General features: G+C 59.1%; 2 protein-coding genes across 2 annotated transcripts; one reads left to right on the top strand and one right to left on the bottom strand.

The window, feature by feature from the left end:
- Positions 1-12,820: 12,820 nt before the first annotated feature.
- BXZ73DRAFT_84310 (uncharacterized protein) lies at positions 12,821-14,217 on the bottom strand (the record flags this gene model as incomplete). Its single annotated transcript, XM_048023975.1, has 5 exons — positions 12,821-13,128; positions 13,320-13,438; positions 13,489-13,636; positions 13,717-13,897; positions 13,954-14,217. The coding sequence occupies 5 exons, from the start codon at positions 14,215-14,217 to the stop codon at positions 12,821-12,823; spliced, it is 1,020 nt and encodes a 339-aa protein (XP_047870698.1).
- A 1,209-nt stretch (positions 14,218-15,426) lies between these two features.
- On the top strand, positions 15,427-18,862 carry BXZ73DRAFT_84309 (uncharacterized protein; the record flags this gene model as incomplete). Its single annotated transcript, XM_048023974.1, has 6 exons — positions 15,427-15,762; positions 15,809-16,329; positions 16,353-16,835; positions 16,901-17,639; positions 17,703-18,011; positions 18,800-18,862. 6 exons carry the CDS (start codon positions 15,427-15,429, stop codon positions 18,860-18,862), a joined length of 2,451 nt encoding a protein of 816 aa, XP_047870697.1.
- Between the last annotated feature and the right edge of the window lie 3,203 nt (positions 18,863-22,065).

Genomic DNA, 22,065 nt, shown 5'->3' with positions numbered 1-22,065 from the left:
CGCCCCCAAGCACGACATTCTCTGGGTGGGCTGGCTTCCATCCTACTGGACCCGCACGGAGTCCGACTTCGGCCACGTCGGGGTGATGGACAAGTATGTCATCAAGCAACTCGTTGACGCCGCCGATGACGTCCTCCAGTCGTGCGAGGAGTGTGCGAGGGGCCCCGCCGACATCAGGGATAGGTTCAACGCTGTACGCCTGTGCCTGCGAATCACCCTGGACCGCTTACGACTTCTACCTGCCGTCCGCGACGTCGTCTTCTCTCTCGCCGCCCACGTCCAGCGCCTTATCCTATTCCTTGCTGGGATCCATGTCTACATGCAGGTAGTGCTGCCAAGATTAAACACGGGGCAAGACCACCGACTCGACATCCTTGACGTCCTTGGCGCCTACACGAACAACCCAGGCGTGGCACAGCGCTTGCATCTCGCCGGTGTGCCGGTATGGCTACAGCAGGAACGTAGCGCCCCCGTTGCGGTGTACGAGTCCGTGTCCCTCAAGCGCCTTCCGTTTTGGTTCTCCTCCACCCCATCCTTTCCCCGACTTGTTCTGGCCCGCCGTGACTTCGAGGGAACGTTGAACGCCCCAGGAGAGTGGATCGAAATGATGCTGAACACAACACATCGGCAATTGCTCAACGGCTCTCGCCTTGATGCGATGCCCTCAGGAGATGAAGACGGGTGCGCGGCGAAACGGTGGAGGGGCTCCGAGACTTCCACCCCTGGCGTGCGCGATCCGCACGATGCGCAAGCACTCGCACACCCCTTGGTGCCGTCGGCCCCACGTAAGGTCGCGAAGAACCCCGCGGCTCGTGCTCTAGCAGGCGCCAAAAAAGCCGCGGCCCACGCTCTCTCCGGCGCTAGGCCCGTGGAGAAGATCCAGCCCGTCCGCTGCTTCTACGTATCGCTGTCGGTTGCATACGGCACGTGCTGGTTGGAAGCGCTCCGCTCGGTTGGCACGCTGTCGCATCCACCCACGTCTCCCAAGTACTACTGGCCGCCGCCGTGGATATTTGACCGACTGGACAACTTCTCACCCAACGACCCCAAGAGGAGCAGGTACCTCATCCAGTTGATACGTGTCCGCGAGTTCTGCCAGCGCCGATTGTTCGACAGGACGCTCAACGGCGCCCCTTTGGGCATTCAAGCCTGGAGGGATCTCTTGTGGGGCGAGTATGGCGAGCGTGGTTCCGTCAACCCGGCCGTCACGGCGATCGCGGGCTCGTCGTCTGGGTCCTCCTCGTCCCTCCCTACCGGCCGCTCTTCGGGATCGTCTTCGACGTCGGCAAAGCACAAGCAGCCCGCCGACACAAAGCACAAGGCCAAGCGGGCGAAGGAACGAATGAACGTCGCATCTATCTTCGCCGGTGCTTCGCTAGTGCGTTTCGAAAAGGGCGTCGCCGTCAAGTTCGGTGATAGGGAGGTCAAGGAGACGGATATCCTGCAGGACGACGAACTGCTGAGGACACTAGTCTGGGAGACCCACGAGGTCAACTGGCGGTGCGAGCTCCTCGCCCTAGACTCCGTCGTCGTCGGGTCCCGGAACTGGCCTGAAGTGGAACAATGGTGTCGGGAGAGCCTCATCTCCGAGGTCTGGGGTCCCCCTAGTTCGGCGCTTGACATCTTCCCCTCCAACAAGGCGGACAGGACGGCGCTCACAGCCTTCTTGTGGCTTTCGCCAGCCGACCCTGGATGGGAGGTCGGGCGCCCACATCTCCGAGCCCTGCTCGATGTCCAGCAGACTTGGCCGAGGCAGCCGGTGGAACTCGCCGGCGCATTGAAGCGCCTGGAAGATTGTGATCCGTTTGAGTATAGTCGCATCCAGGCTGCAGCGGCGCAGTTCTACGTTGATACATTCATCCGTACGTTCCAACGTCTCCCTGTCCCGCCCGTGCGCCATGCTGCTCCCTTGGCGACGCTTAGCTCGGACATATTTTGATATATACGTTTGCGTAATTTGCTGAAGTGGTAGTTTGATTTGCTTTGTTAGTACAGCCCCGTCTCCGGCGAGCCCGGACTTTGTATGCCCATGTCGTCGCTCTTCGTTAACTCATCTGCTCTTCGCGTTGGTTGTATCTGATCCCGACTGCCTGCTTTCCAATCCGTCCACACCCCACCCGCCGTGTTCGAACCTCCAAAATCGCCTACCCCTCTGGTCATCACGTGAGTATCCATTTACGAGTCGAGAGCAGCTCGACTAACTAGCACGACAAGCGAGCCCAGCATGCCTGAGGTGAAGATACGTCTCGAAGAGCAAGAGTTCATTGCGCAGCAGCTTGCTGATCCCGAAGTGCAAGCGACGCTGCAGCAACGTGGGACATACGGGGTGCAAACGACCGTCCGTGACATTCTACTAACACGTTACATGACACGGTTCAACCACCTGCTCCCTGGCGAGCCTGAACAGGTGTACTTGGAACGTCAGAAGCGTCAGAGGGGTCGCGGAAAACCGCGTCGGCAGGCAGAAACCGAAGCGGAGATGAAGGATCGCATGACAATGGCAGGCTCGGTGAGTGTTTAAACTAGTCTATCTGTGCTCTATTGTGATGTTCGATCTTTGTAGCGTATATTGAACCACATCAAGGCCTGGGTGAGGAAGAATGTCCCGGTCGGTGATGCGTCCACGGCGTCTGCTGAATCGGCGACCGCACCAGTGGGTGACCTCAAGCGGGAGGCCGCCCCGCGACTCGGCGCATACAGGGAGTTCCTTAACAGCGATCACCCGGACGTGCCCCAGATGGACGTCACCCTGTCGCGTCCGGAGCGTATGGCTAAATTCAACCGGGAGGGACGTCGGGCGTTCAAAAACCTCGGTGAGGAAGATCGGGCGTTCCTCGAGCGGCAGGTGGAGAAGAAACGCCAGGCGGTTGCGTCCAATGACCGTCTTGACGAACTCCGCCGGCAGTTGTGAGTCCAATTCCCCTACTACGTGTTTTCCAGTTAAATTTTGGTCCAGGTACGTCGTGCAGCTGCGCTCAACCCACCAAGCCAAAATGAAGGGATGGCAGAGAATGACGGGCTGTGTCGGCCTGTCCATGATAGGAGGTCTTGATGAGACGGGCCAGCTATTCATCTCGGTGTGAGTTTGTTGGGTTCGACCTTGGGAATCTTGAAACTAAGCCCTTCACCCAGCGCCACTACTGGGAAGGATCCGACGGGCCGCTCGTTTCCTGCGGCCCTGCAAGACAGTCTCGATGTGCAGCCCACCCGGCTGGAGTCGGAGTTCGCTCACTGGGTGCACAGGATCTTCGACCGTGAGCTGCCTGCGTTCGCATCAGGTGGACGCTGGCCTAAACGTTTTTTAGCCCCCGCGCGCGCAGTGCTTGCAACCTCCCAACTTGGGGCACCCGCCTTGCCAAAGGCTAGCGGGTCGGGGCTGGCTACCGCCGCCATCGCGGCGTCTAGGGCCGCTATCGCGCCTTCGCACTCCTCTCCCGCTAGGATGCAATCCCCTCTGCCAGCCCAGGTGATCTCTCTGCCAGTTGCTTCTACCTCACCACGCGCTACCGGGTTGGTAGAACCGGCCACCTCTTTCCACTCAGTCAGCGCCGTTGCGCCTGCCTCACAACACACGACCTCAGGGGGCGGCACGTCTACGCCCGCGCATTCATCTGACAGCGACCATGTGGCCTCGAACAGTCCTACACTCCCAGGCCCTCCTCGTACCAGTGCTGGGTCGGTGATGTCCGCCGAGCCTACCAACAGCAGTGGACTGGCGCATGGGCTCGATGCCTCCAGCCTCTCCATACCTGTTGCCGCGCTGTCGGAGTTGGCCCCATCGGTGGGCAGGAAAGGGCCCGTGCCACCCCGGTCTCGCCGTCCGCCGGTGACAGCGGCATCCGTGGAGAACGGCACATCCTCTTCCGCGAAGCCCAATACGCGCGCTATCATCCCCAAACTCAATATGTTAGTCCTCTTGCCCATAGCCGGTGATGCTACGATTCTCATGTCACTGCAGGGTTATACCGGCCGGCAGCAAAACCTCGACGAATACCCAGAAGGCTCGCGCCCAGGCGAAGGCGTTCACATCAAAGCCCAGCGCACGGGCCAAACGCCAGGCCAAGATGTGAGTTGTCTTCCGCATTCCGTTTTACTGTTATTGATTTCAAGATACAGGCCAGTCGCCGCTTGTGATCCTAAGGAGGCGGCATGCGAGGACGCTGCAGGGAGCAGGTGGTTCTGCGTCTGTCCTTATGAACGCGTCAAACTTACATCGCAGCAGCGCTGCGCCGGATGACGGAGATCGAAACACCGCACAGGACGCCGCTGTTACTGCTGACGGGTAGGTAACTGCTTCCGTCGGCAGGAGTAATTCCTAACGCGTTGTAGTGCGGAGCCAGGGAAGCGTAAGCGCAAACGTACGGCGAGGGCGGATGGCAAAAGCCCGTGAGTCGCACGTTTTTATTGGCCGCAATGTATCTGACGTTCATGCAGGGATATGTCCGCTGCCAAGCGGCTCGGAAATAGTGGTATTCACAGTGCACCGGGTGGGGGCGGTTGGAATATAGACGGAGGGCGGGAGTGGGCAATTATTCTAGCCAATGCTGGTCCTTAGTAATTTTCTTTGGCCCTTGCGACAGGACGACGGGGGTGAGATGAAACCGCAGACATTGTTTGACGCCGGAGTTGAAATAAGCCTTTCCGGGCTACAGGCCGATCCTGCGGTTCAAGTTTCTCGCATATTCTGAGGTCTAGGGCTGTACTAAATCGCTGCCCAACCAGGCGTATGGGTCTGAGTCGTGCGCCCTAGATCTGTGGCTCGATTTATGGTGATGTCGCTGACGGTCTCTGCTCCGCGGCGTGTATTATCAAATCGCCCACATGCCGCCCGTAAGTCAAACTGGCAGCCTTGTACTGATCCAGGACACCAAGACAACACACAGGGGCAGACCAAAAGGTCTGCGAGCATGCGCTCATCTGGGTTCCCGGTGAAGGCTCCCTGGGGGGAGCGCGGACCCCAGACGCAGATAGGACAACCCCGTTTAGAGACCGAGGTGAGCACGCTCTTTGAGGAGTATTTAAACCCTCCCCCCTCGTTCATGTCTTCACAGAACCACATCATCTGCCCTACTCGCCTTCAACAGCCTTTTTCTTCCTGGTACGCCTTCCCCAGAACCACCCCAGCTTTGCGCTGATGTATGCCCCACAGCTCGACCATGACCGACTTCCAGGCCCGTGTCGCTGCGGTCAACCGATTCCGCACCTTGCTGCTTCCCGCTCAAGGCTCCCCCTCCTCTCAGTACAGTCAAGCGCTCAAAGAACTCTGCTGGCTCGGGCTCGAGCACCGACTCCCTCCTGAACTCGTCAACTATTCTGAAGTGAGACCCCTGTGCCCGAAATGCGGGCGTATCGATTCCCTACGCCCTTTCATGCACTATAAGCCCGACACAGCCGGACAATGGGTATTTCCGTAAGTTCTGAGCTCTTTGATGCCCACCAGCCTGACCGTCTTGCAGTGCGATGCTCGGACCGGGCAGGGTGACGAGACTTGCGGCCCTCGCCGCATTGCTCCGCGCAACCCTGTTACGGTCGCGGAGCGCGGGAGCGCGGAGGTCGGGCGAGTCGGAGACGAGCGGAAAGGCGGGATGGATTAGAGGACGCGCTTGACCTCGGAGAGGCTCGCGGTAGCGGGGAGACGGGAAGGAGAGGCGACGGGGAGGAGCCAGGAGGCAATCGCGTAGCGATACAGTGAAGCGGGCGCGAGAATATAAGTGTGCAAGGTAACCAGTGGCGGACGATCGTATGCTGGGCGTCCGTAGCGGTGCGCGCCGAAGCTCGTAACAGACAGGCGGAGCAGGCCATAACACACCCCCACGAGCGAGGCGCGGTACACGAAGGCGGAGAAGGTGCGGTAAGGTACGGTAACAAACGTACGGTCGGTCAGAATATCGAAGAGCGCGCAGGATAGAGAGAATACAAAAACATCGGGGCGCACGAGGGTTCGGAGCAGGCAACGGGTCGAGAGCGGCAGGCGTACACTGCGCGAGACACCCCCATACTAAGGGCGACGCGGGGACAAGTGCAGCAGCGCGCGCGTCATCGACGACGGCGTCGGGTTCAGCGGAGGAGGCGGGCGCGCGGCGACGAGCGCGAGCGATCATGCAGCGTCGCGCGAGCGGTGGGCGCATGGTCGTCATCGTCCTCGGATCGCGGCTTCTGCAACAGCAGTCCGGCGGGCTCGGGTTCGGTCGGTTCGGTTCGGTCGGTCGGTCGGTCGGTCGTCGGTCGGGTGCGGGATCGCGCGAGCAGCCTCACGGGAGGGTCACGGGGAGTGGGGACGAGGCAGCGGGATCCGAAGCGCGCAGGTCGGAACGCGGATCGGGAGTGGAGTCGGGGCGGATCGAGGGAGTTCGGGTTCAGGCTCGGGCGCGGTCGAATGCGGGCGGGTCCGCACAGGCTGGTCTTCGGCACTCGGGGCAGAGCAACGGCTCGCGGCGAGGCTTCGAGGTCGTGGGTCGTGGGTCGCGGGGCGTTTTCGCTCTTGATGCTCAGGCGCCGGAGCAGAGCGCGAAATGCGGGAGAGGGTTCGGGATGGTCGGCTCACCAGCGCGAGGACAGCGCGGTGCAGGGTGCTCGGATTGCCCTCCGAGTAGGGACACGCGATTGTGTTACGGTCGCGGAGCGCGGGAGCGCGGAGGTCGGGCGAGTCGGAGACGAGCGGAAAGGCGGGATGGATTAGAGGACGCGCTTGACCTCGGAGAGGCTCGCGGTAGCGGGGAGACGGGAAGGAGAGGCGACGGGGAGGAGCCAGGAGGCAATCGCGTAGCGATACAGTGAAGCGGGCGCGAGAATATAAGTGATGCAAGGTAACCAGTGGCGGACGATCGTATGCTGGGCGTCCGTAGCGGGTGCGCGCCGAAGCTCGTAACCAGACAGGCGGAGCAGGCCATAACAAACCCGGTCCCCGAAGACCAGCTTGCTGCTATCGAAGCGCAGCGTGAAGCCGACCGTGTGCGTTTCCCTGTCCCCTAGCGTGTCGCTCTTGACTAACATGCCATAGCTCACCAAGGTGTCCAAGCCGCTGTTCAAAATCTGGCCAATACGCCGGTCAAGAGCAAGGGCAAGGGCAAGGGTATCGCCCTTGTCAACTCCAGCGATGTGGGTGTCTTTCGCTGTCGCGGCTCCCCCTGTTCTGACCTCCGTTAAGGATTCTCCCCTCATTGACTTCCCTTCAAGCGCCAGCCTTAGCCCGTGCTAACTCAGAAGTATACGAAACCGGCAATCGACAAGGGTAAGGCGAAGGCCAACATGAAATCACGCGCGTATGCAGCATACTATATTCCAGGTTCTGATTTCTGACTTTTCGTTAGCCCTCCCCAGTTGTGTGGGTGCCTTCGAGCACCAGCACCACGCCGGAGCAGCTTGAAGCTGATGCGCTGCTCGCTCGTCGCTCAGCCAGGATGAAGTGTTTCCCCCAGACACAACACAGAACGATGCAGCGCTGCTCGGTCGCTCCAGGATCTCCTGGACAACGGGGCATAGTCGACGATGACGAAGTCCCTCCTTGGAAGGCCCGACAACGCCCTGGGCGTGCGTCCGCCGCCTGCAGGTCGCCTAGCGTGGACGATTCTCCCAGCGTGCTGGCCGCTGCTCGCGCAAGCTTACGCAATCTCGGAAGCCGGTCAAGGTGTGTATGTATCCGGTATATGCTCAACAAGAACTGATGGCTGCCTTGTAGGAGTCGCCCCTAAAGGGTTTACTGAGCATCAGCGACAGCGACAACGGTGATGAGCTCTTTGCTTTCGCTGAGAGCGACGACGACACCCCCAGCGATCTCGCCTCCCAGAACCAGGTACAGCAGGCCCTCCTTCGTTCGTCTCCCTATGCTCATATCTTTGCAGGGCTCAAACAAGGAGAACAGCGGTCCTTACGGCAAGGTGCGCTTTCTTCCCCTCCCCTTCGTGTCTAGTAGTTCATGCTATAGCAGGGCCTCGCTCGCGACGGCGACATGGTTACTACAACCTCTGGCAAGCGCCGTTATTCCGTCATCTCCCTCTCTTCGGACGACGAGAACGATGGCCCGCCCCCGCTCAAGACTGTGAAGATCAAGGAGGAACCGACCGAACACGTTCTTCGCGACCTCCTGGAAGTCGCGACCACCCCTTCTACGTCCCACCCGCTTACAGGCCAAGGGCCTGGGGTTACATCCAAGGTCGCTGAGGTGCCCTCGCCCAAGCGACCCTCTGCCGACACGAACACCCTTCTGCCAGCCATTGAGGGCGTCCGGGACCTCCGGCCCTGGCTCGTCGGATCCGAGGTCGTCAACTCGTGGGTCCTTAAGCCCCCGGGCCGTGGAGCTGTCGCGGGGCCGTCGCGCGGCCTCGACGCTTTTCCTCCGTGACGACTACACCGGTGCCAGCGCCAACGCTGCAGAGGTCCAAGCTGCCGTGAAGGCATCTGTAAGTTGCGCCATTTGTGTTCAGTCGTCCCACTCACCGACATCCTGCCTGGTCATCAGCACCTACTCTCCTTGCGGCCTTCGTCGGCCGCTGCCTGCCCCAGGCGGCGCACGCTCTGCGGCCTTTCGACATGAAACTCGACAAGGCCAACGAGGACATCCCCTGGGGTGACAAGCCGTGGGTTCTGACGACCAAAATATACGTAGAGGTGCGCCGACGCCCTGATGTGCGATGCTACATGCTAACGCAGTCTCTCAGGACGATGAAGGTCCGCTCCATCGGATGCAAGGCGTGGCGTCTAAGGTCACAGACATCATCGCGATGGACATCTTCTCGCTCTCCGACATCATGGGGGCCTACGGCTGTGCAAAATTTCAGCTTGGGCACAAGCAGTGCTCTGGGGAAACCACCTGGGAGCCCCGTGACCTTTTCGACACCATCAACATCGGCTGGCCAAAGTGACCACCATTGTACTCGCTCTCCCCACGTAACGCTTGAGTAGGTCCCTCCCCTGCCCACAGATGCAGTTGCTCACGCAGGACACAGGAACATAATCATCTAATCGTGTTGTATGTGCTCCGTCGCCGTGGTGTTGAAAGCCTGTAGCTAGAAGGCGGAACGACCCTGCTGAATGAATACGTATTTGCGTCCTTCGGCCCTGCGCTGCGCTCCGGCACGATATTCCAGCGCCCTCGGCACACAATATCCAGTATCATTATCATCCAGTCCACCTTCGACCTCGCCCAGCTCTCTTCTGAATCATATCAATCTGGTAATAGTCCCTCGCCACCACTCTGTTCCGCAAGATCCCAGTCTCCGCACACTTATCGACAATGAATATCCATGCAATCACCCACTCGCTGCCCCACCGCGGCCCTCGCGCGACCTCGCGCGCTAAGGCCCGTTGGCAGCCCTATGCTTCCAACATTTTGCATGCCACACACTCGCATCCCACACTTCCAAGTCACCTGTCCCGGCTCCTGTTTACTTGCACACCCCCGCTTCTTCATCTGCCACCTCTTCTTCATCCACCGCCCCCTCCACCCAATCTGCGACATCAAGACATCACTGCCATCGCCCGACTCAATCCGGGATGTTCAAAAGTCAAAATATGCCGCAAAACTCGTTGGTGAGTACTTTTTTGATTTAATGTTTATGGAGCGGGCCAGTCCACGAGCAACACTGTGTCATTCCCTGACGCGCTATGTCGTCCTGGCGCACGCGCGAGTGCATCGGCGCGTCGGTCACCCTCGGGTGTCACGCATACCTACTTCTGTCGCGGGCGATAGAACAGATATTCATGGCAACCGTCTTTCCAGATCAAGCCGTGAAAACACCTTCAGACGTTCGGCAAACCGATGACATTCCGGCCGTGTACCTTGTTGGTAACAGTGACGGGCTCTGTGCACAGCCCGACCTCAAGGCCACGTCTTCGTCCGCCGCAATCGCCTCGCAGTCTCGCGCCAATCTTCTCGTCGCGGAACACACAGCTTCTCTCCCCGATATCGTCGTCGACGCACCGCATGTCCTCTCCAATCGCGAGCGGGTGCGAGCCACACTCACAGTCGCCCAAAGGTTCCGTCAGCGGGAATCTGCTTCCGATCAAGGGCTTTGTGCAGAGGTCCTCTGTCGTTCCCGAACGTCCACCGATGTCCTCCAAACCGCGCTTTGCTATCTGGAGGCCGTTCGCGCCAAGATCCCCGACATCCTCCGCACCAAGAAGACTGGATCATCTGTCCTCCGTCGAGCCCAGGATTGTGCAAGGTGTCGTCGGTGAGCCTCGCATTGTCAGCTCTATCTCCCACGATCTCAGCAACACCATTCTAACCGTTTGCGACGGTGACAGGCGACAGAGACATCGACGCCCGCGCATCATGTCGGCCCTCCCTCTGCAGCACTTCTCTGCCCCCGCTTCCCCGCTTCCCCTCCCCCTTGTGTTGTCCCCGCTGCACCTTCCTGGCTTGCCTCATACTCGCCTCCAAGTTTATGCAAGATCGTTCGCAGTCCAATCGTGCGTGGGTGAAGCTTGCACGTCTTCCTCCACGGGAAATCGGGCGCTGCGAATGCGCGCTCGGGGAAGCTCTCGAGTGGCGCCTCTGGGCCGGCCAGATCACTGCCTCATCTTCAACTGTCCACCCTCACCTCGTCGCTTTCTTGCATCCCGGAACCGGCAGCGCCCTCCCTTCCTCCCCAGCACCTTCACACGTGCTCGTGGCTTCATAAGTGCAGCCACGTCGCGAGATGGTCCACGTCGCCGCGTGGCTCTTGCCCTCAGTCGCGGCACGCCTGGACGATCGCGTGTGTGAGCCTCGCGAGAGTCCTCGCGGGCTGAGATCCTCTCCACCCCCTCACCCCACCCGTGGGCTCCACACTGTTCAAACATGTGCGTCGTTCTCCACGCGGTGCACAAGCCCTACTCTACTCACCTCATACCCGCCGCCCTCGACTAGAAGCACCCACCCTCCATCGCGTTCGAGCATATAGTATGCTCCGCGACGTACTTGTGTCGGATGTTCGTCTTCACGCGGCCTCCTCCACCGGCCTCTGGTATATCTACCTGCGATGCCCGCCCAGCCCCCCACAGGTGAGGTCTCCCCTACACTACTGCCTACCCGGTCCCGTTCTAATTCGCCTTCGGTCTCCGGCGCTCTATCCCGGCTTCTATAACCTGACCAACGCCCTCCCACAACCACATCTACCGGCGCATCCTCACTCGTTCTCGCGCCAACGCCCTCTCCCGCGCCCGTATATTTGCGTGCCTCCACGCCTCCTGATGTCGACACGGATGGTATCGGGTCCCGATGACCTCTCCTCGGTTCAAGATGCTACACCGCCGGGTGCGCCTTCTCTTCCCACCGCACAAGGGAAGAGGAAGAGCTCCCGCGTTGGATCGGCGGGAAAGGACGTCCACAGCGGGAAGGGCGCTGGAGCACACGGAGGACCATGGGTGCGTTGCGCCCATTGTCTCCGTGTGTATTTCCAGCGCCCCGAGGTCGCGCGGGCCCGTCGCCTGCAGCACTGGCCCACGCAGGCCCTGTCCCGACCCGGTGAATGTGTCCGGTCGGGACCGCCGCTTGCCATTTCCGCTATCTTACTGTCCCATCCATAGGCTCTTCGGGCAGTCGTCCACGACGACGAGTTGGAGCGCTACCCCGGCCTCTAAAATGCGCCTGTACTTACTTTGCACAACCGTCGACAATGAACAGTTTGTTGTAATCGGTTGTATGGGACCCTTGTGTGCATCTGGTGGAGTCGCGCGTGCAACGGCTGAGTTGCGTGCACCCCTCGCACACGCGACGGAGCCCCGGGCACGTCTTCTGGGGAAGCGGACAGGAAAATACGGTGTGGACGCGAGCGCGCTCGGACTCGCGCTTGGTGCGCGAGCTTGCTACTAGCCGCGCGACAAACATCTCATTAGTGCGCACACCGAGGCGCAGCGAAATATGGGTGCGCGTGGCACGAATTCGTGCTCATGCGTTACACTGACATGTGGACGATGCGGCCCACGCGCGGACTCATGCTCGCATACGTACCACATTCTGCCCCGAGGACGGATACATCCGTACCCGGAACAGATGCATCTGCACTCACAGAACAATAATTATTAAGGGTGTCTATTACATATGATGATGGATGCAACCATCCTGATAAGACCAGGTGCATCTGTACCTGATGAGTAGCTATCGGAACAGATGCACCTGGCGATTAGCTACTGTAGCCTGCACACGCTGACGTCATGTCGCGGTGCATTCCTCTCCCGAATCTAGACTCTGCGGAGTCCAGTGCACGAGTTCTCAATCTTCTGTCAGTACATAGTCCTGCGTCGCCCAGGAATCGCGGGGCTGAAGCTGCGCCGCGACACCATGCTCGCCCTCAACATCCAGCACTTCGGTACCTACAAGGCGATCAGGTTCAGAGTCGTGCACGCGTGCTCGCGCTCCCCTCGCGCGCGCTCTGCCTCGCGTTGGGCGCGTGGCCCCGACGCACGCCGCCGTGCCTCCACCGTGACCGCTCATGGACGTGTGCGCGGGTGCGGCGGCGACGTTCCAGAGGACCCGTGGTTAACGCCTGTAGAGGAGACGTGGCGCGCGGACCTCGAGGTCCGCAAGCGAACAGAAGCGGGCCTGGCGCGGATTTCACCCTACCTTTCGACACGTTCACTGTGTTGCGCCCTCGAGGTGCGTGCTTGCAGCTCCTCTGTTTGCACTCATTTACTGGTGCATGAAAGGGAGTCGCGCGACGTGCGGCGACGCTTGTGTAAGTTTACAGGTTGTCCAGGGTCTGCGCGAGACGTTGCTGCGGTCTTTCTCTATGCCCATTCGATCTTCGGGCTGACCGACGCCCTCTCCTTCTTCGGGCTCAACGACTTGCTTTCTCCCTTCAAGATCGCCTTCGCCAACTTCTCTTGCATGTCGCTGAGCTCACGCTGAACCACGGTCAGATTTGATCGGGGCTCTGAGTGAGCGAAGGCTTGCCTGCAGCGCTTCAAGTTCGTCATCCGACTCAGACGCTTTTGCTTTTGCAGGCGACAAGATCAGGTCCTGCTCATCAGACGAAGTGCTGTATTCATCCTTTTCTTGAAAACGCTTTATAACAGTGTGAAGGTCAGGCGAGCAGCTGCGCTTCTTCACCTCGACGAGGTCAGGGACAGGCGTGTCATCCTCCACCGACAGAGGTCTTGAAGGGAAATGCGTCATCAGGGGTACGATTCCTTGTGCTTGCAGCACAGCTGGGATCGAGGAAGACGCGTGAGCGGTGCTATACGTGGACTAAATCCGAAGAAATGGTAATAAAAGGACGGGGACGTGTGCATATAGCCAGCCTGTAGTCCGGCTCGAACCACGATTATCCGAATACACCTACACCCGCACTCGTCTCGCCTCCGTTCTTTGATCGCGCAAGAGATGAACGCGGACGCACCATATGGCCTGTAGTTGAACACGAAGACCGCGATGCAGCCTTCAGAGGGATCAACCGGCTTGGGTGCCTTGACGTGTTTGCGCTTCGCGACCGTGCGGGGCGAGTGGACGTGACCAAGTCTAGGGTCGGCTTCAGTATGTGAGCAGACATCTGCGCGGGGTTCACTCACCCTACGCCATGCGTCCCGGACATCTTGCTTCGCTCGTGGACAGGCCCCACTCCAGCGAACTGCTCCGAGAGGAAGTCGACCTGGCTCGCGTTGGAACGCACGCGGGTGAGGTTGACTCTGATGGAGCCCAGGTCTCGGTGGATGGGCCCTGCGCCGGCATCGTCGTCTGGGGTCGGTGGGCACCATAGGCTCGAGTTGGGGACGCATATAGCCACATGCAAAACGCACCGGTGGTCATCAGCTCCGAGAACATGAACGCGCGCGCGCCAGCAGCCGTCACTATCCCCGCCTTGCGCCCACACCTCCCCGCACGACACAACTTGCCGACAGAGAGCCGCTGGCCGTCGATGTCGAAGAGGAGGCTGAGGTCGTCGGTGGCTGCGCGATCGTGCCAGTGGATTGCGAAGTTCTGCAGGGCGTGTGAGAACGCTTCGTGTGCAACGATTGGGCGAGGACGGTGCTCACTTTTGCGCTCTCGCTGGGGATGTAGCACGTCGCGAGTCGCCCGTCAGATCCCTGAGGGCGCACAGAGTACTCGGGGAGGGGTTTGCCGTCGCAGGTGATCCAGACCTCGTACAGTTTGTGTATCATGCCGGCGAGGGGGTTGGGGAGAAGGAGGTTCAAGGGGTCGCTACGAGAGATGAGACATGGGCGAGAATGGCAGAGATGAGGAAAATTGACCTGCTCGAGAGCAAAGACGGAAGGTGCCCTACCGCCGCCTCCTGACATGGAAGCCGCGCGACGTCATCGAATCGTGCTCGGTGAAGCACTTTGGAATCTGGTGGCTCGTCGTACTACGCCGGACTAAAAGTTGGAAAGTTGATGCTCATGTCGGACCTCGGGGTTGTAGGGCGCGATCGGGGAGGCAATGTGCTTGGGCTCCTCCTAGTCTCCCCTAGGCAGCCCTTCTACTATCAAAGGTCTGCTAGCAGACGCGCCCCCGATACCGCAGGTCCCCCATTTGAAATTATGCGCTCCCCGTTCTCGACCGGATAAGGAAGCGACTTCCGGATAAGGAAGCCATTACTGGATATGGTACTGGGCTTACGCGAGCGGTCCAGACATCTTGCCACCGCAGGCCGCAGCGCGCGCGACGCGCTCATCGAGCTGGTCTCTCTTGTGCGTCCGCTGCCCTCTCCATGTCGTCCACGCCTCTGCGCTGGAATGACGAGATGGCCTCTCCATTTCGACCCTACCGGCCACCAGATCCCCCTTCAGTCCCGTCCACTCCACTCCGACGCGGTCCCAGACCCTCGACCCCTGCGCAGCGCAGCGTCGTCCCCCACTCTCCGACTTTCTGCACCACACCCACACCCTCCGTCTTTGCAAACTGGGCACACGAGGGCTTTGTTGCCACGCAGTACAGTCCCACCTGCCATGCGTCCCCGCGTTCTCCATCAGTACTAGGTATGTCCTCGCTATCCATCCATGCATCCTCGGGGCTCAACAGTTCCGCCCCCAGCTTCCAAACGTTCGCGCTCGTCCACTAACGCCTCGCGCGAACCCAAGAAGCGTGCCCGAAAGGAGAACATACCCCCGTCCTCCCTTCCCATTCTTTCAGACCCCGCGTCCGCCTTCGCTCTCCCTCTCACCTGTTGCCCAACCTGCGGCCGCGCACCCGACCAGAATACGACTCAGGAAGTGAAGGCGCGGACCACGCGCGGGTATACACGGGCTGGAGACAAGTTGAGTGTTGTTATCAAGAGTATCTATGAGGATGCAAAATGGAACGTGGGCGAGTTCCTGCTGGAGTTGTTTCGTTATGGAGATGATGTACATCGCGAGAGTAGACATGCCCAGGCGGTGTCTACTTTTCTAAGGGGCGTTAATAAAAGTTGTACACCTGCCAAACTGTTGGATTTGTGGATGAGGCACCCCGACGGGCGTAGTACCAGACATGTGGCTGATTCATGGGCTCAAACCAAAGTTTCCGTGGCCATGGAGGATCCGATTCCCGTTCGTGTGGCCCTCACGCGCTTTGCAGTAGATCGTGTGCAACGCATCCTCGTCAAAGAAGCGGAGGCTGCCGTGAAGCCTGATCATGGTCTGCATACCGCACGCAAGCCCACCGCTGATGCTCCTGAAGGCGAGAGGTTGCAGTGGGTCGACATCGGTGCCACTACGTTCAAGACTGCGACTGGCATCATCCAACAGCATCAGCCACTTCTATGGGACCTCCTGGTCTCTGTCGCGGACCGAAATGCGAAGAAGCTGCCTACCGGAGCCGACAACTTGGACCCCGTGACCCTACGCGAACGTCGTCCTCCCGAGCTGGTGAGCGCGTTCTCTCCCGGAGAAGCTCTCGTGCTCATCTGATTAGGTCGTATCCAACGCTATCTCAAGTCTTGACTTCTCCCGGACGAATCGCGCCAGCCTCGTGCCTTCCGCAAACGGCTTCCTCTACTTCTCGCTCTGCGCTCATGCTGAGCAGTTCTCTTACACGTCCCGTCTCGGCCTCACCCCCGCATACTCCACCATACTGCACATGCTCACAAGGCTCGGAGAAGAAGATGCGGCATATGTCCGTGAACTTGGAGCCCGCCCCGAGACCGCTGTCTGCATCATCACAGAAAACGTGCAGAACTACCTCCGGCAGCGCGACGCGTGCGTCGGTCGCGTCAGCGGCATCAGCATTGGCATGGCCGCGACATTTGTAGAGATGCCGCACGTCTCCCCATCAGCCCTCGACTTCGACGACAAGCAGCGTCGGTTGGACGAGAATCTCCGCGCTTCGGTGACAGTCACGCAGCTCTTGAAGCTCATTGATCAAGATCATCTCAGGACGGTCGGGACCCTTGGGCTGTTGCGCACCCTCGTCGATTACATTCCGGAGCTTGCGCGGTACAAGACCGATGTGTCCGCAGTTTATCGCCAAGACGCAAAGAAGATCCCGCTGGCCCCCATGCTTCTCCTGTTCATCCGCTCGGCTCCTGCGCGAAGAATGAGACCATTACTAGCGAGCTCAAGGACGCTCTCATCGACTTCCTCGATCAAACGGGCCAGGACAACACCAAGCCCAAGCGCCGGGTCACCTTCGTCGTTGGCGATGGCCTCACCTTTGACCGCACCATCCAACTCAAGAACTACTTGCGCTTCCACGACAACGACTTCGAGAGCTTCCGGACAATCGAACCTGTTCTCGCACCCTGGCACACCGCATGGACTGACCTCAGTCGCATCGTTTCCACGCACTGGGACAACCTCGTGACCAAGGACCCATCGAAACTCGGGTATAGCGCGGCAAAGCTACACCGACGTCCTCCCTCGAACCTCAAGAAACCTGACTTCAATCAGGCTTTGGAGATTGTGGAGACAACGCACGATGCGCACATTCTGGACTGTTTCCGGTGAGTGGTGACAGGGAAGTTATGTGTTGTAGTTATGCATGATGTTGACGCACCGTGTCCAACAGGGTCTATTACAGCTGTGACGACATCTTCACACACTTTTCGAGTCTCGAAACAGTACCACCCTTCAAATCTCTGGGACGCGACGCTGCCAACGTCTATCATATGTTCTGCACACACCTGGCCGGAGAACGCGCACTTGCGTGTGATATAGGCGCCCACATCACGGTCGACACAGCTCCAGCTGCGGCAGGCTTTGCCACTGCCCATCCAGCCCCCATCACACAAACCGAGACAGGTCCCATTGCAAGTCCTTATGGTGCCTCACTGCAGGATTCCGAGACGGGAACACCCATTCCGGTAGCGGACGCGCGCGCGCGCGCGACCGTGACGGCGCTTACTCTTGAGGGCGGCACTTCGGGACTGGCGCTTACGCCCGGCACGACTCGGAGTTCATCCGCTCTCCCTTCCACGGCACCTGTGCACTTCCACAACAGAGAAGACTGCGCTGCAGGCTGTAAGACAGGTCAGAGTTGCATCCCTCAAGGCACACCATGGCCAGCGCTTGTGCTCCCTCCTGGGCCAGCTGCTCTGGTCGCGGTCGAGTCTGACGGTGCAAGCTCCGACCTCGCTACACCCCCAACTGCAAAGAAGGGGAAGAAGTCACAGAAGCCACCAAAACCCTTCAACGGAGATCGTGTCCTTGCTGATGCGATCGATTTCATGCGCGAAACCTTGACCTTGCGCGAGTGCCTGTTTGCTATTGATGAAGGCGATGTCGGACGTATATACGAGGCTATGAAAGTGAGTCTAATGTTCGTCCTGGACTGCACGACTTGCGCGCTGACCTAGCCATAATGCTGTTAGGTGATGTTGTTTACGTTCGCTGGCTCCCCTCATGGCAACTACACATCCTATCTCCTCGAGTTCTTCTGTGCTCTCGAGCTGGAGTCAAGTGAAGAACTACGCCGTGCCATCCTTTCGAGCCTTGTCGTCAACATCAAGGGGCGTCCCGGGAGCTTTGCAGCTGCCGACTTGATACAGGAGTACTTCAACCGGCTTCTGCAGGCCATTGCGGAGCGAAAAGGGGCAGAGTACAACAGCCCCTTTCTGCGCAATGTCGTCTCCCGCAACCTTCACCACCTATCCCGTCTTCGTGGCGACCTTGGTGCAGGGGTTGGTGTTAAGGTACGGGCGCGCAGGGCGCGCACGTGCCGGATTTCGGTGCCGGAGTTCGGCGTACCGGCCGAATTTCGGCCACGCTGCGAGCAGGGCTCGGGCGTCTTGACTTCGGCGAAGTATTTCGCCGAACTTCGGCCATCAGATCGGGCGATCTGAGACCATACGGACTCTTATGTACTCTACGCGCGTCCCACGGAAGCGAGCTTACCTCTACCCGCACTACCGCTGTATTCGTTACCTCAATCGAAGGTTTGGACGAGTCTGGCACCGGTGCGATCGTATATTGTCATTTTACATCTTTTTTGACTCCCCGCTACCTCTACACGAGGTCTACTGAATACTATGAGTCACAGGTCGCCCCAACAAGACCATTTCGGCGCGTCGTCGTCGTCTGCAGCCCTCGATATGACTGCAGGCGCGACACGCAGCCGTCCCTACACCCCAATCCCGTCTCGCCCTTCGAGCTCAACACTTGCACGCGGCGAAACATCACATTCGCCACGTTCGCATGCTCCCAGCGACGACGACACAACATATCGCCCATCTGCCCGAGTGCGCGACGCCGGAGTGCGAGTGCATGCCGCTATTGTAGCTAGGGATACCAGTCATATTTTTGACACTGTAGCCCAGGGATACCGCTCGGGTGGACTCATATGAGTGGGCGCTTTGTAGCCTCTGTTCCCACTCATATGAGTGCACAGCCACCTGTGTAAGCCGCCTTTCACTGCCTGTCTATAGCATTGTTACTATGCCACTACTATTACTGCTTTATTATCATGTAGCCCAGGCTGCTGCTCATATTAGCCTGTCGCTTAGGCTACCGCTCATATGAGCATGTTACTTAGGCTGCCACTTGTATGAGCATGTTGTTTGGGCTCCCACTCATATGAGCCTGTCACTTAGGCTACCACTTGTATAAGCCTGTTGCTTAGGCTGCCACTCATATTGGCACAGCGCTTATCCCGTGTATTGCCACTGTGGCTACTATAAATTTATATATGTTATAGCCTGCTGCACCTGTATGGTTACAAGCTTTGGTGTGCACCCACTACAGATCCTTAGCATATGAGAGTCGTCCACCATCATTAGCTTTATATACCATTCCCGCACCTACCGTCTCGCTTTGCGATTGCCTCCTAGCTCCTCCCTGTCACCTCTCCTACCCGTCTCCCCCGCTATCATGAGCCTCCCCGAGGTCAAGTGTGTCCCTCTAATCCGACCTGACTTCCTGCTCGTCTCCGACTTGCCCGACCTCCATGCTCCTGCGCTCCGTGACTGTAACATATACATATATACAAACACGTTCTCACCCTTGCTTATGGTTACTAGTATTTTCTCTGAGCACCCATTCATGTCCATGGTATGTACACCAACTCCTGAGTGCCCGTTCTCAATCACACATGTGTGCAGACCACCCACCCTGGTTCATAGTATAGTATGCACTGAGCACCTGCTACTACTATTACACCCCATCCACCAACTGCCACCCTACCCCACTTTGAGTTCTCCACTGTTTGACATTCGCCCAGGATTTTTTTTGTGCCACACATGTCTCCCCATTCTTTGTAATACATCCTATGCATGTGAAGCACACAATGATTCTTGTGCACATATAGCACTCTGAGTGCTCCACTTCCATGGGCATACACACTCTGAATGCCTATTTTTGATGGCTGTATACCCTCCAAGCACCCAATTTCATGGGCATACACACTGCCATAGGCATACTAACTCTGTGTGCCCACATTTGATGGCTCTCCTCCTCCGAGTGCCTGTGTGTGGTGGTCATTCAACTCCGAGCGCCCGCCTGCAGGTGGTCATTCAACTCCGAGCACCCACCTGCAGCCTGGCAGGTGGTCGTTCAACTCCGAGCGCCCGCGTTTGATGGTCATTCAACTCCGAGCGCCCGCCTGCAGGTGGTCATTCAACTCCGAGCACCCATCTGCAGCCTGGCAGGTGGTCGTTCAACTCCGAGCACCTGCATTTGATGGTCATTCAACTCCGGGTGCCTGCCTGCAGGTGGTCATTCAACTCCGAGCGCCCACCTGCAGCCTGGCAGGTGGTCATTCAACTCCGAGCGCCCGCTTTTGATGGTCATTCAACTCCGAGCGCCCGCCTGCAGGTGGTCGTTCAACTCCGAGCGCCCGCGTTTGATGGCTCTCTTCCTCCGAGCGCCCGACTGCCACACCCCGAGCCCGCACCCTCATTACCTTACCCTCCTCCGAGTTCTCCACCGTTCAACGACATCTCGGGCTTGTTTTATGCGCGTTTCTACCCTCTTTCTAACGAGCCGCCCCGTTTCACCATGCGACCCGCCGTCGTCCCGCTGCACGTCGTCTTGTGCGACACAAGATCGCCCCCCACATCACCTACTTGATGCTCCCATCTCTTGACGGTTCGGAGCTCGTTTTTGACGCGGTTAGGTTCGTTCTCTTCCCCTCTTCAAGGCCGTTTCGATGCACCTTTGCGCGCGTTGGTACGCCCAGCCAATTGCCCATGACAGCTGCCGCATTGCCACCTTTTTGCCCTATCTGCATCCTACAGTAGCTAATCGCCAGGTGCATCTGTTCCGATAGCTACTCATCAGGTACAGATGCACCTGGTCTTATCAGGATGGTTGCATCCATCATCATATGTAATAGACACCCTTAATAATTATTGTTCTGTGAGTGCAGATGCATCTGTTCCGGGTACGGATGTATCCGTCCTCGGGGCAGAATGTGGTACGTATGCGAGCATGAGTCCGCGCGTGGGCCGCATCGTCCACATGTCAGTGTAACGCATGAGCACGAATTCGTGCCACGCGCACCCATATTTCGCTGCGCCTCGGTGTGCGCACTAATGAGATGTTTGTCGCGCGGCTAGTAGCAAGCTCGCGCACCAAGCGCGAGTCCGAGCGCGCTCGCGTCCACACCGTATTTTCCTGTCCGCTTCCCCAGAAGACGTGCCCGGGGCTCCGTCGCGTGTGCGAGGGGTGCACGCAACTCAGCCGTTGCACGCGCGACTCCACCAGATGCACACAAGGGTCCCATACAACCGATTACAACAAACTGTTCATTGTCGACGGTTGTGCAAAGTAAGTACAGGCGCATTTTAGAGGCCGGGGTAGCGCTCCAACTCGTCGTCGTGGACGACTGCCCGAAGAGCCTATGGATGGGACAGTAAGATAGCGGAAATGGCAAGCGGCGGTCCCGACCGGACACATTCACCGGGTCGGGACAGGGCCTGCGTGGGCCAGTGCTGCAGGCGACGGGCCCGCGCGACCTCGGGGCGCTGGAAATACACACGGAGACAATGGGCGCAACGCACCCATGGTCCTCCGTGTGCTCCAGCGCCCTTCCCGCTGTGGACGTCCTTTCCCGCCGATCCAACGCGGGAGCTCTTCCTCTTCCCTTGTGCGGTGGGAAGAGAAGGCGCACCCGGCGGTGTAGCATCTTGAACCGAGGAGAGGTCATCGGGACCCGATACCATCCGTGTCGACATCAGGAGGCGTGGAGGCACGCAAATATACGGGCGCGGGAGAGGGCGTTGGCGCGAGAACGAGTGAGGATGCGCCGGTAGATGTGGTTGTGGGAGGGCGTTGGTCAGGTTATAGAAGCCGGGATAGAGCGCCGGAGACCGAAGGCGAATTAGAACGGGACCGGGTAGGCAGTAGTGTAGGGGAGACCTCACCTGTGGGGGGCTGGGCGGGCATCGCAGGTAGATATACCAGAGGCCGGTGGAGGAGGCCGCGTGAAGACGAACATCCGACACAAGTACGTCGCGGAGCATACTATATGCTCGAACGCGATGGAGGGTGGGTGCTTCTAGTCGAGGGCGGCGGGTATGAGGTGAGTAGAGTAGGGCTTGTGCACCGCGTGGAGAACGACGCACATGTTTGAACAGTGTGGAGCCCACGGGTGGGGTGAGGGGGTGGAGAGGATCTCAGCCCGCGAGGACTCTCGCGAGGCTCACACACGCGATCGTCCAGGCGTGCCGCGACTGAGGGCAAGAGCCACGCGGCGACGTGGACCATCTCGCGACGTGGCTGCACTTATGAAGCCACGAG

Source organism: Epithele typhae (assembly GCF_022376455.1).
Source record: "Epithele typhae strain CBS 203.58 chromosome Unknown BXZ73scaffold_295, whole genome shotgun sequence".
In the NCBI taxonomy this organism is placed as follows: Eukaryota; Fungi; Basidiomycota; class Agaricomycetes; order Polyporales; family Epitheliaceae; genus Epithele; species Epithele typhae.
The sequence above is the reverse complement of the archived record's forward strand: the minus strand, read 5'-3'. Positions and strand labels throughout refer to the sequence as shown.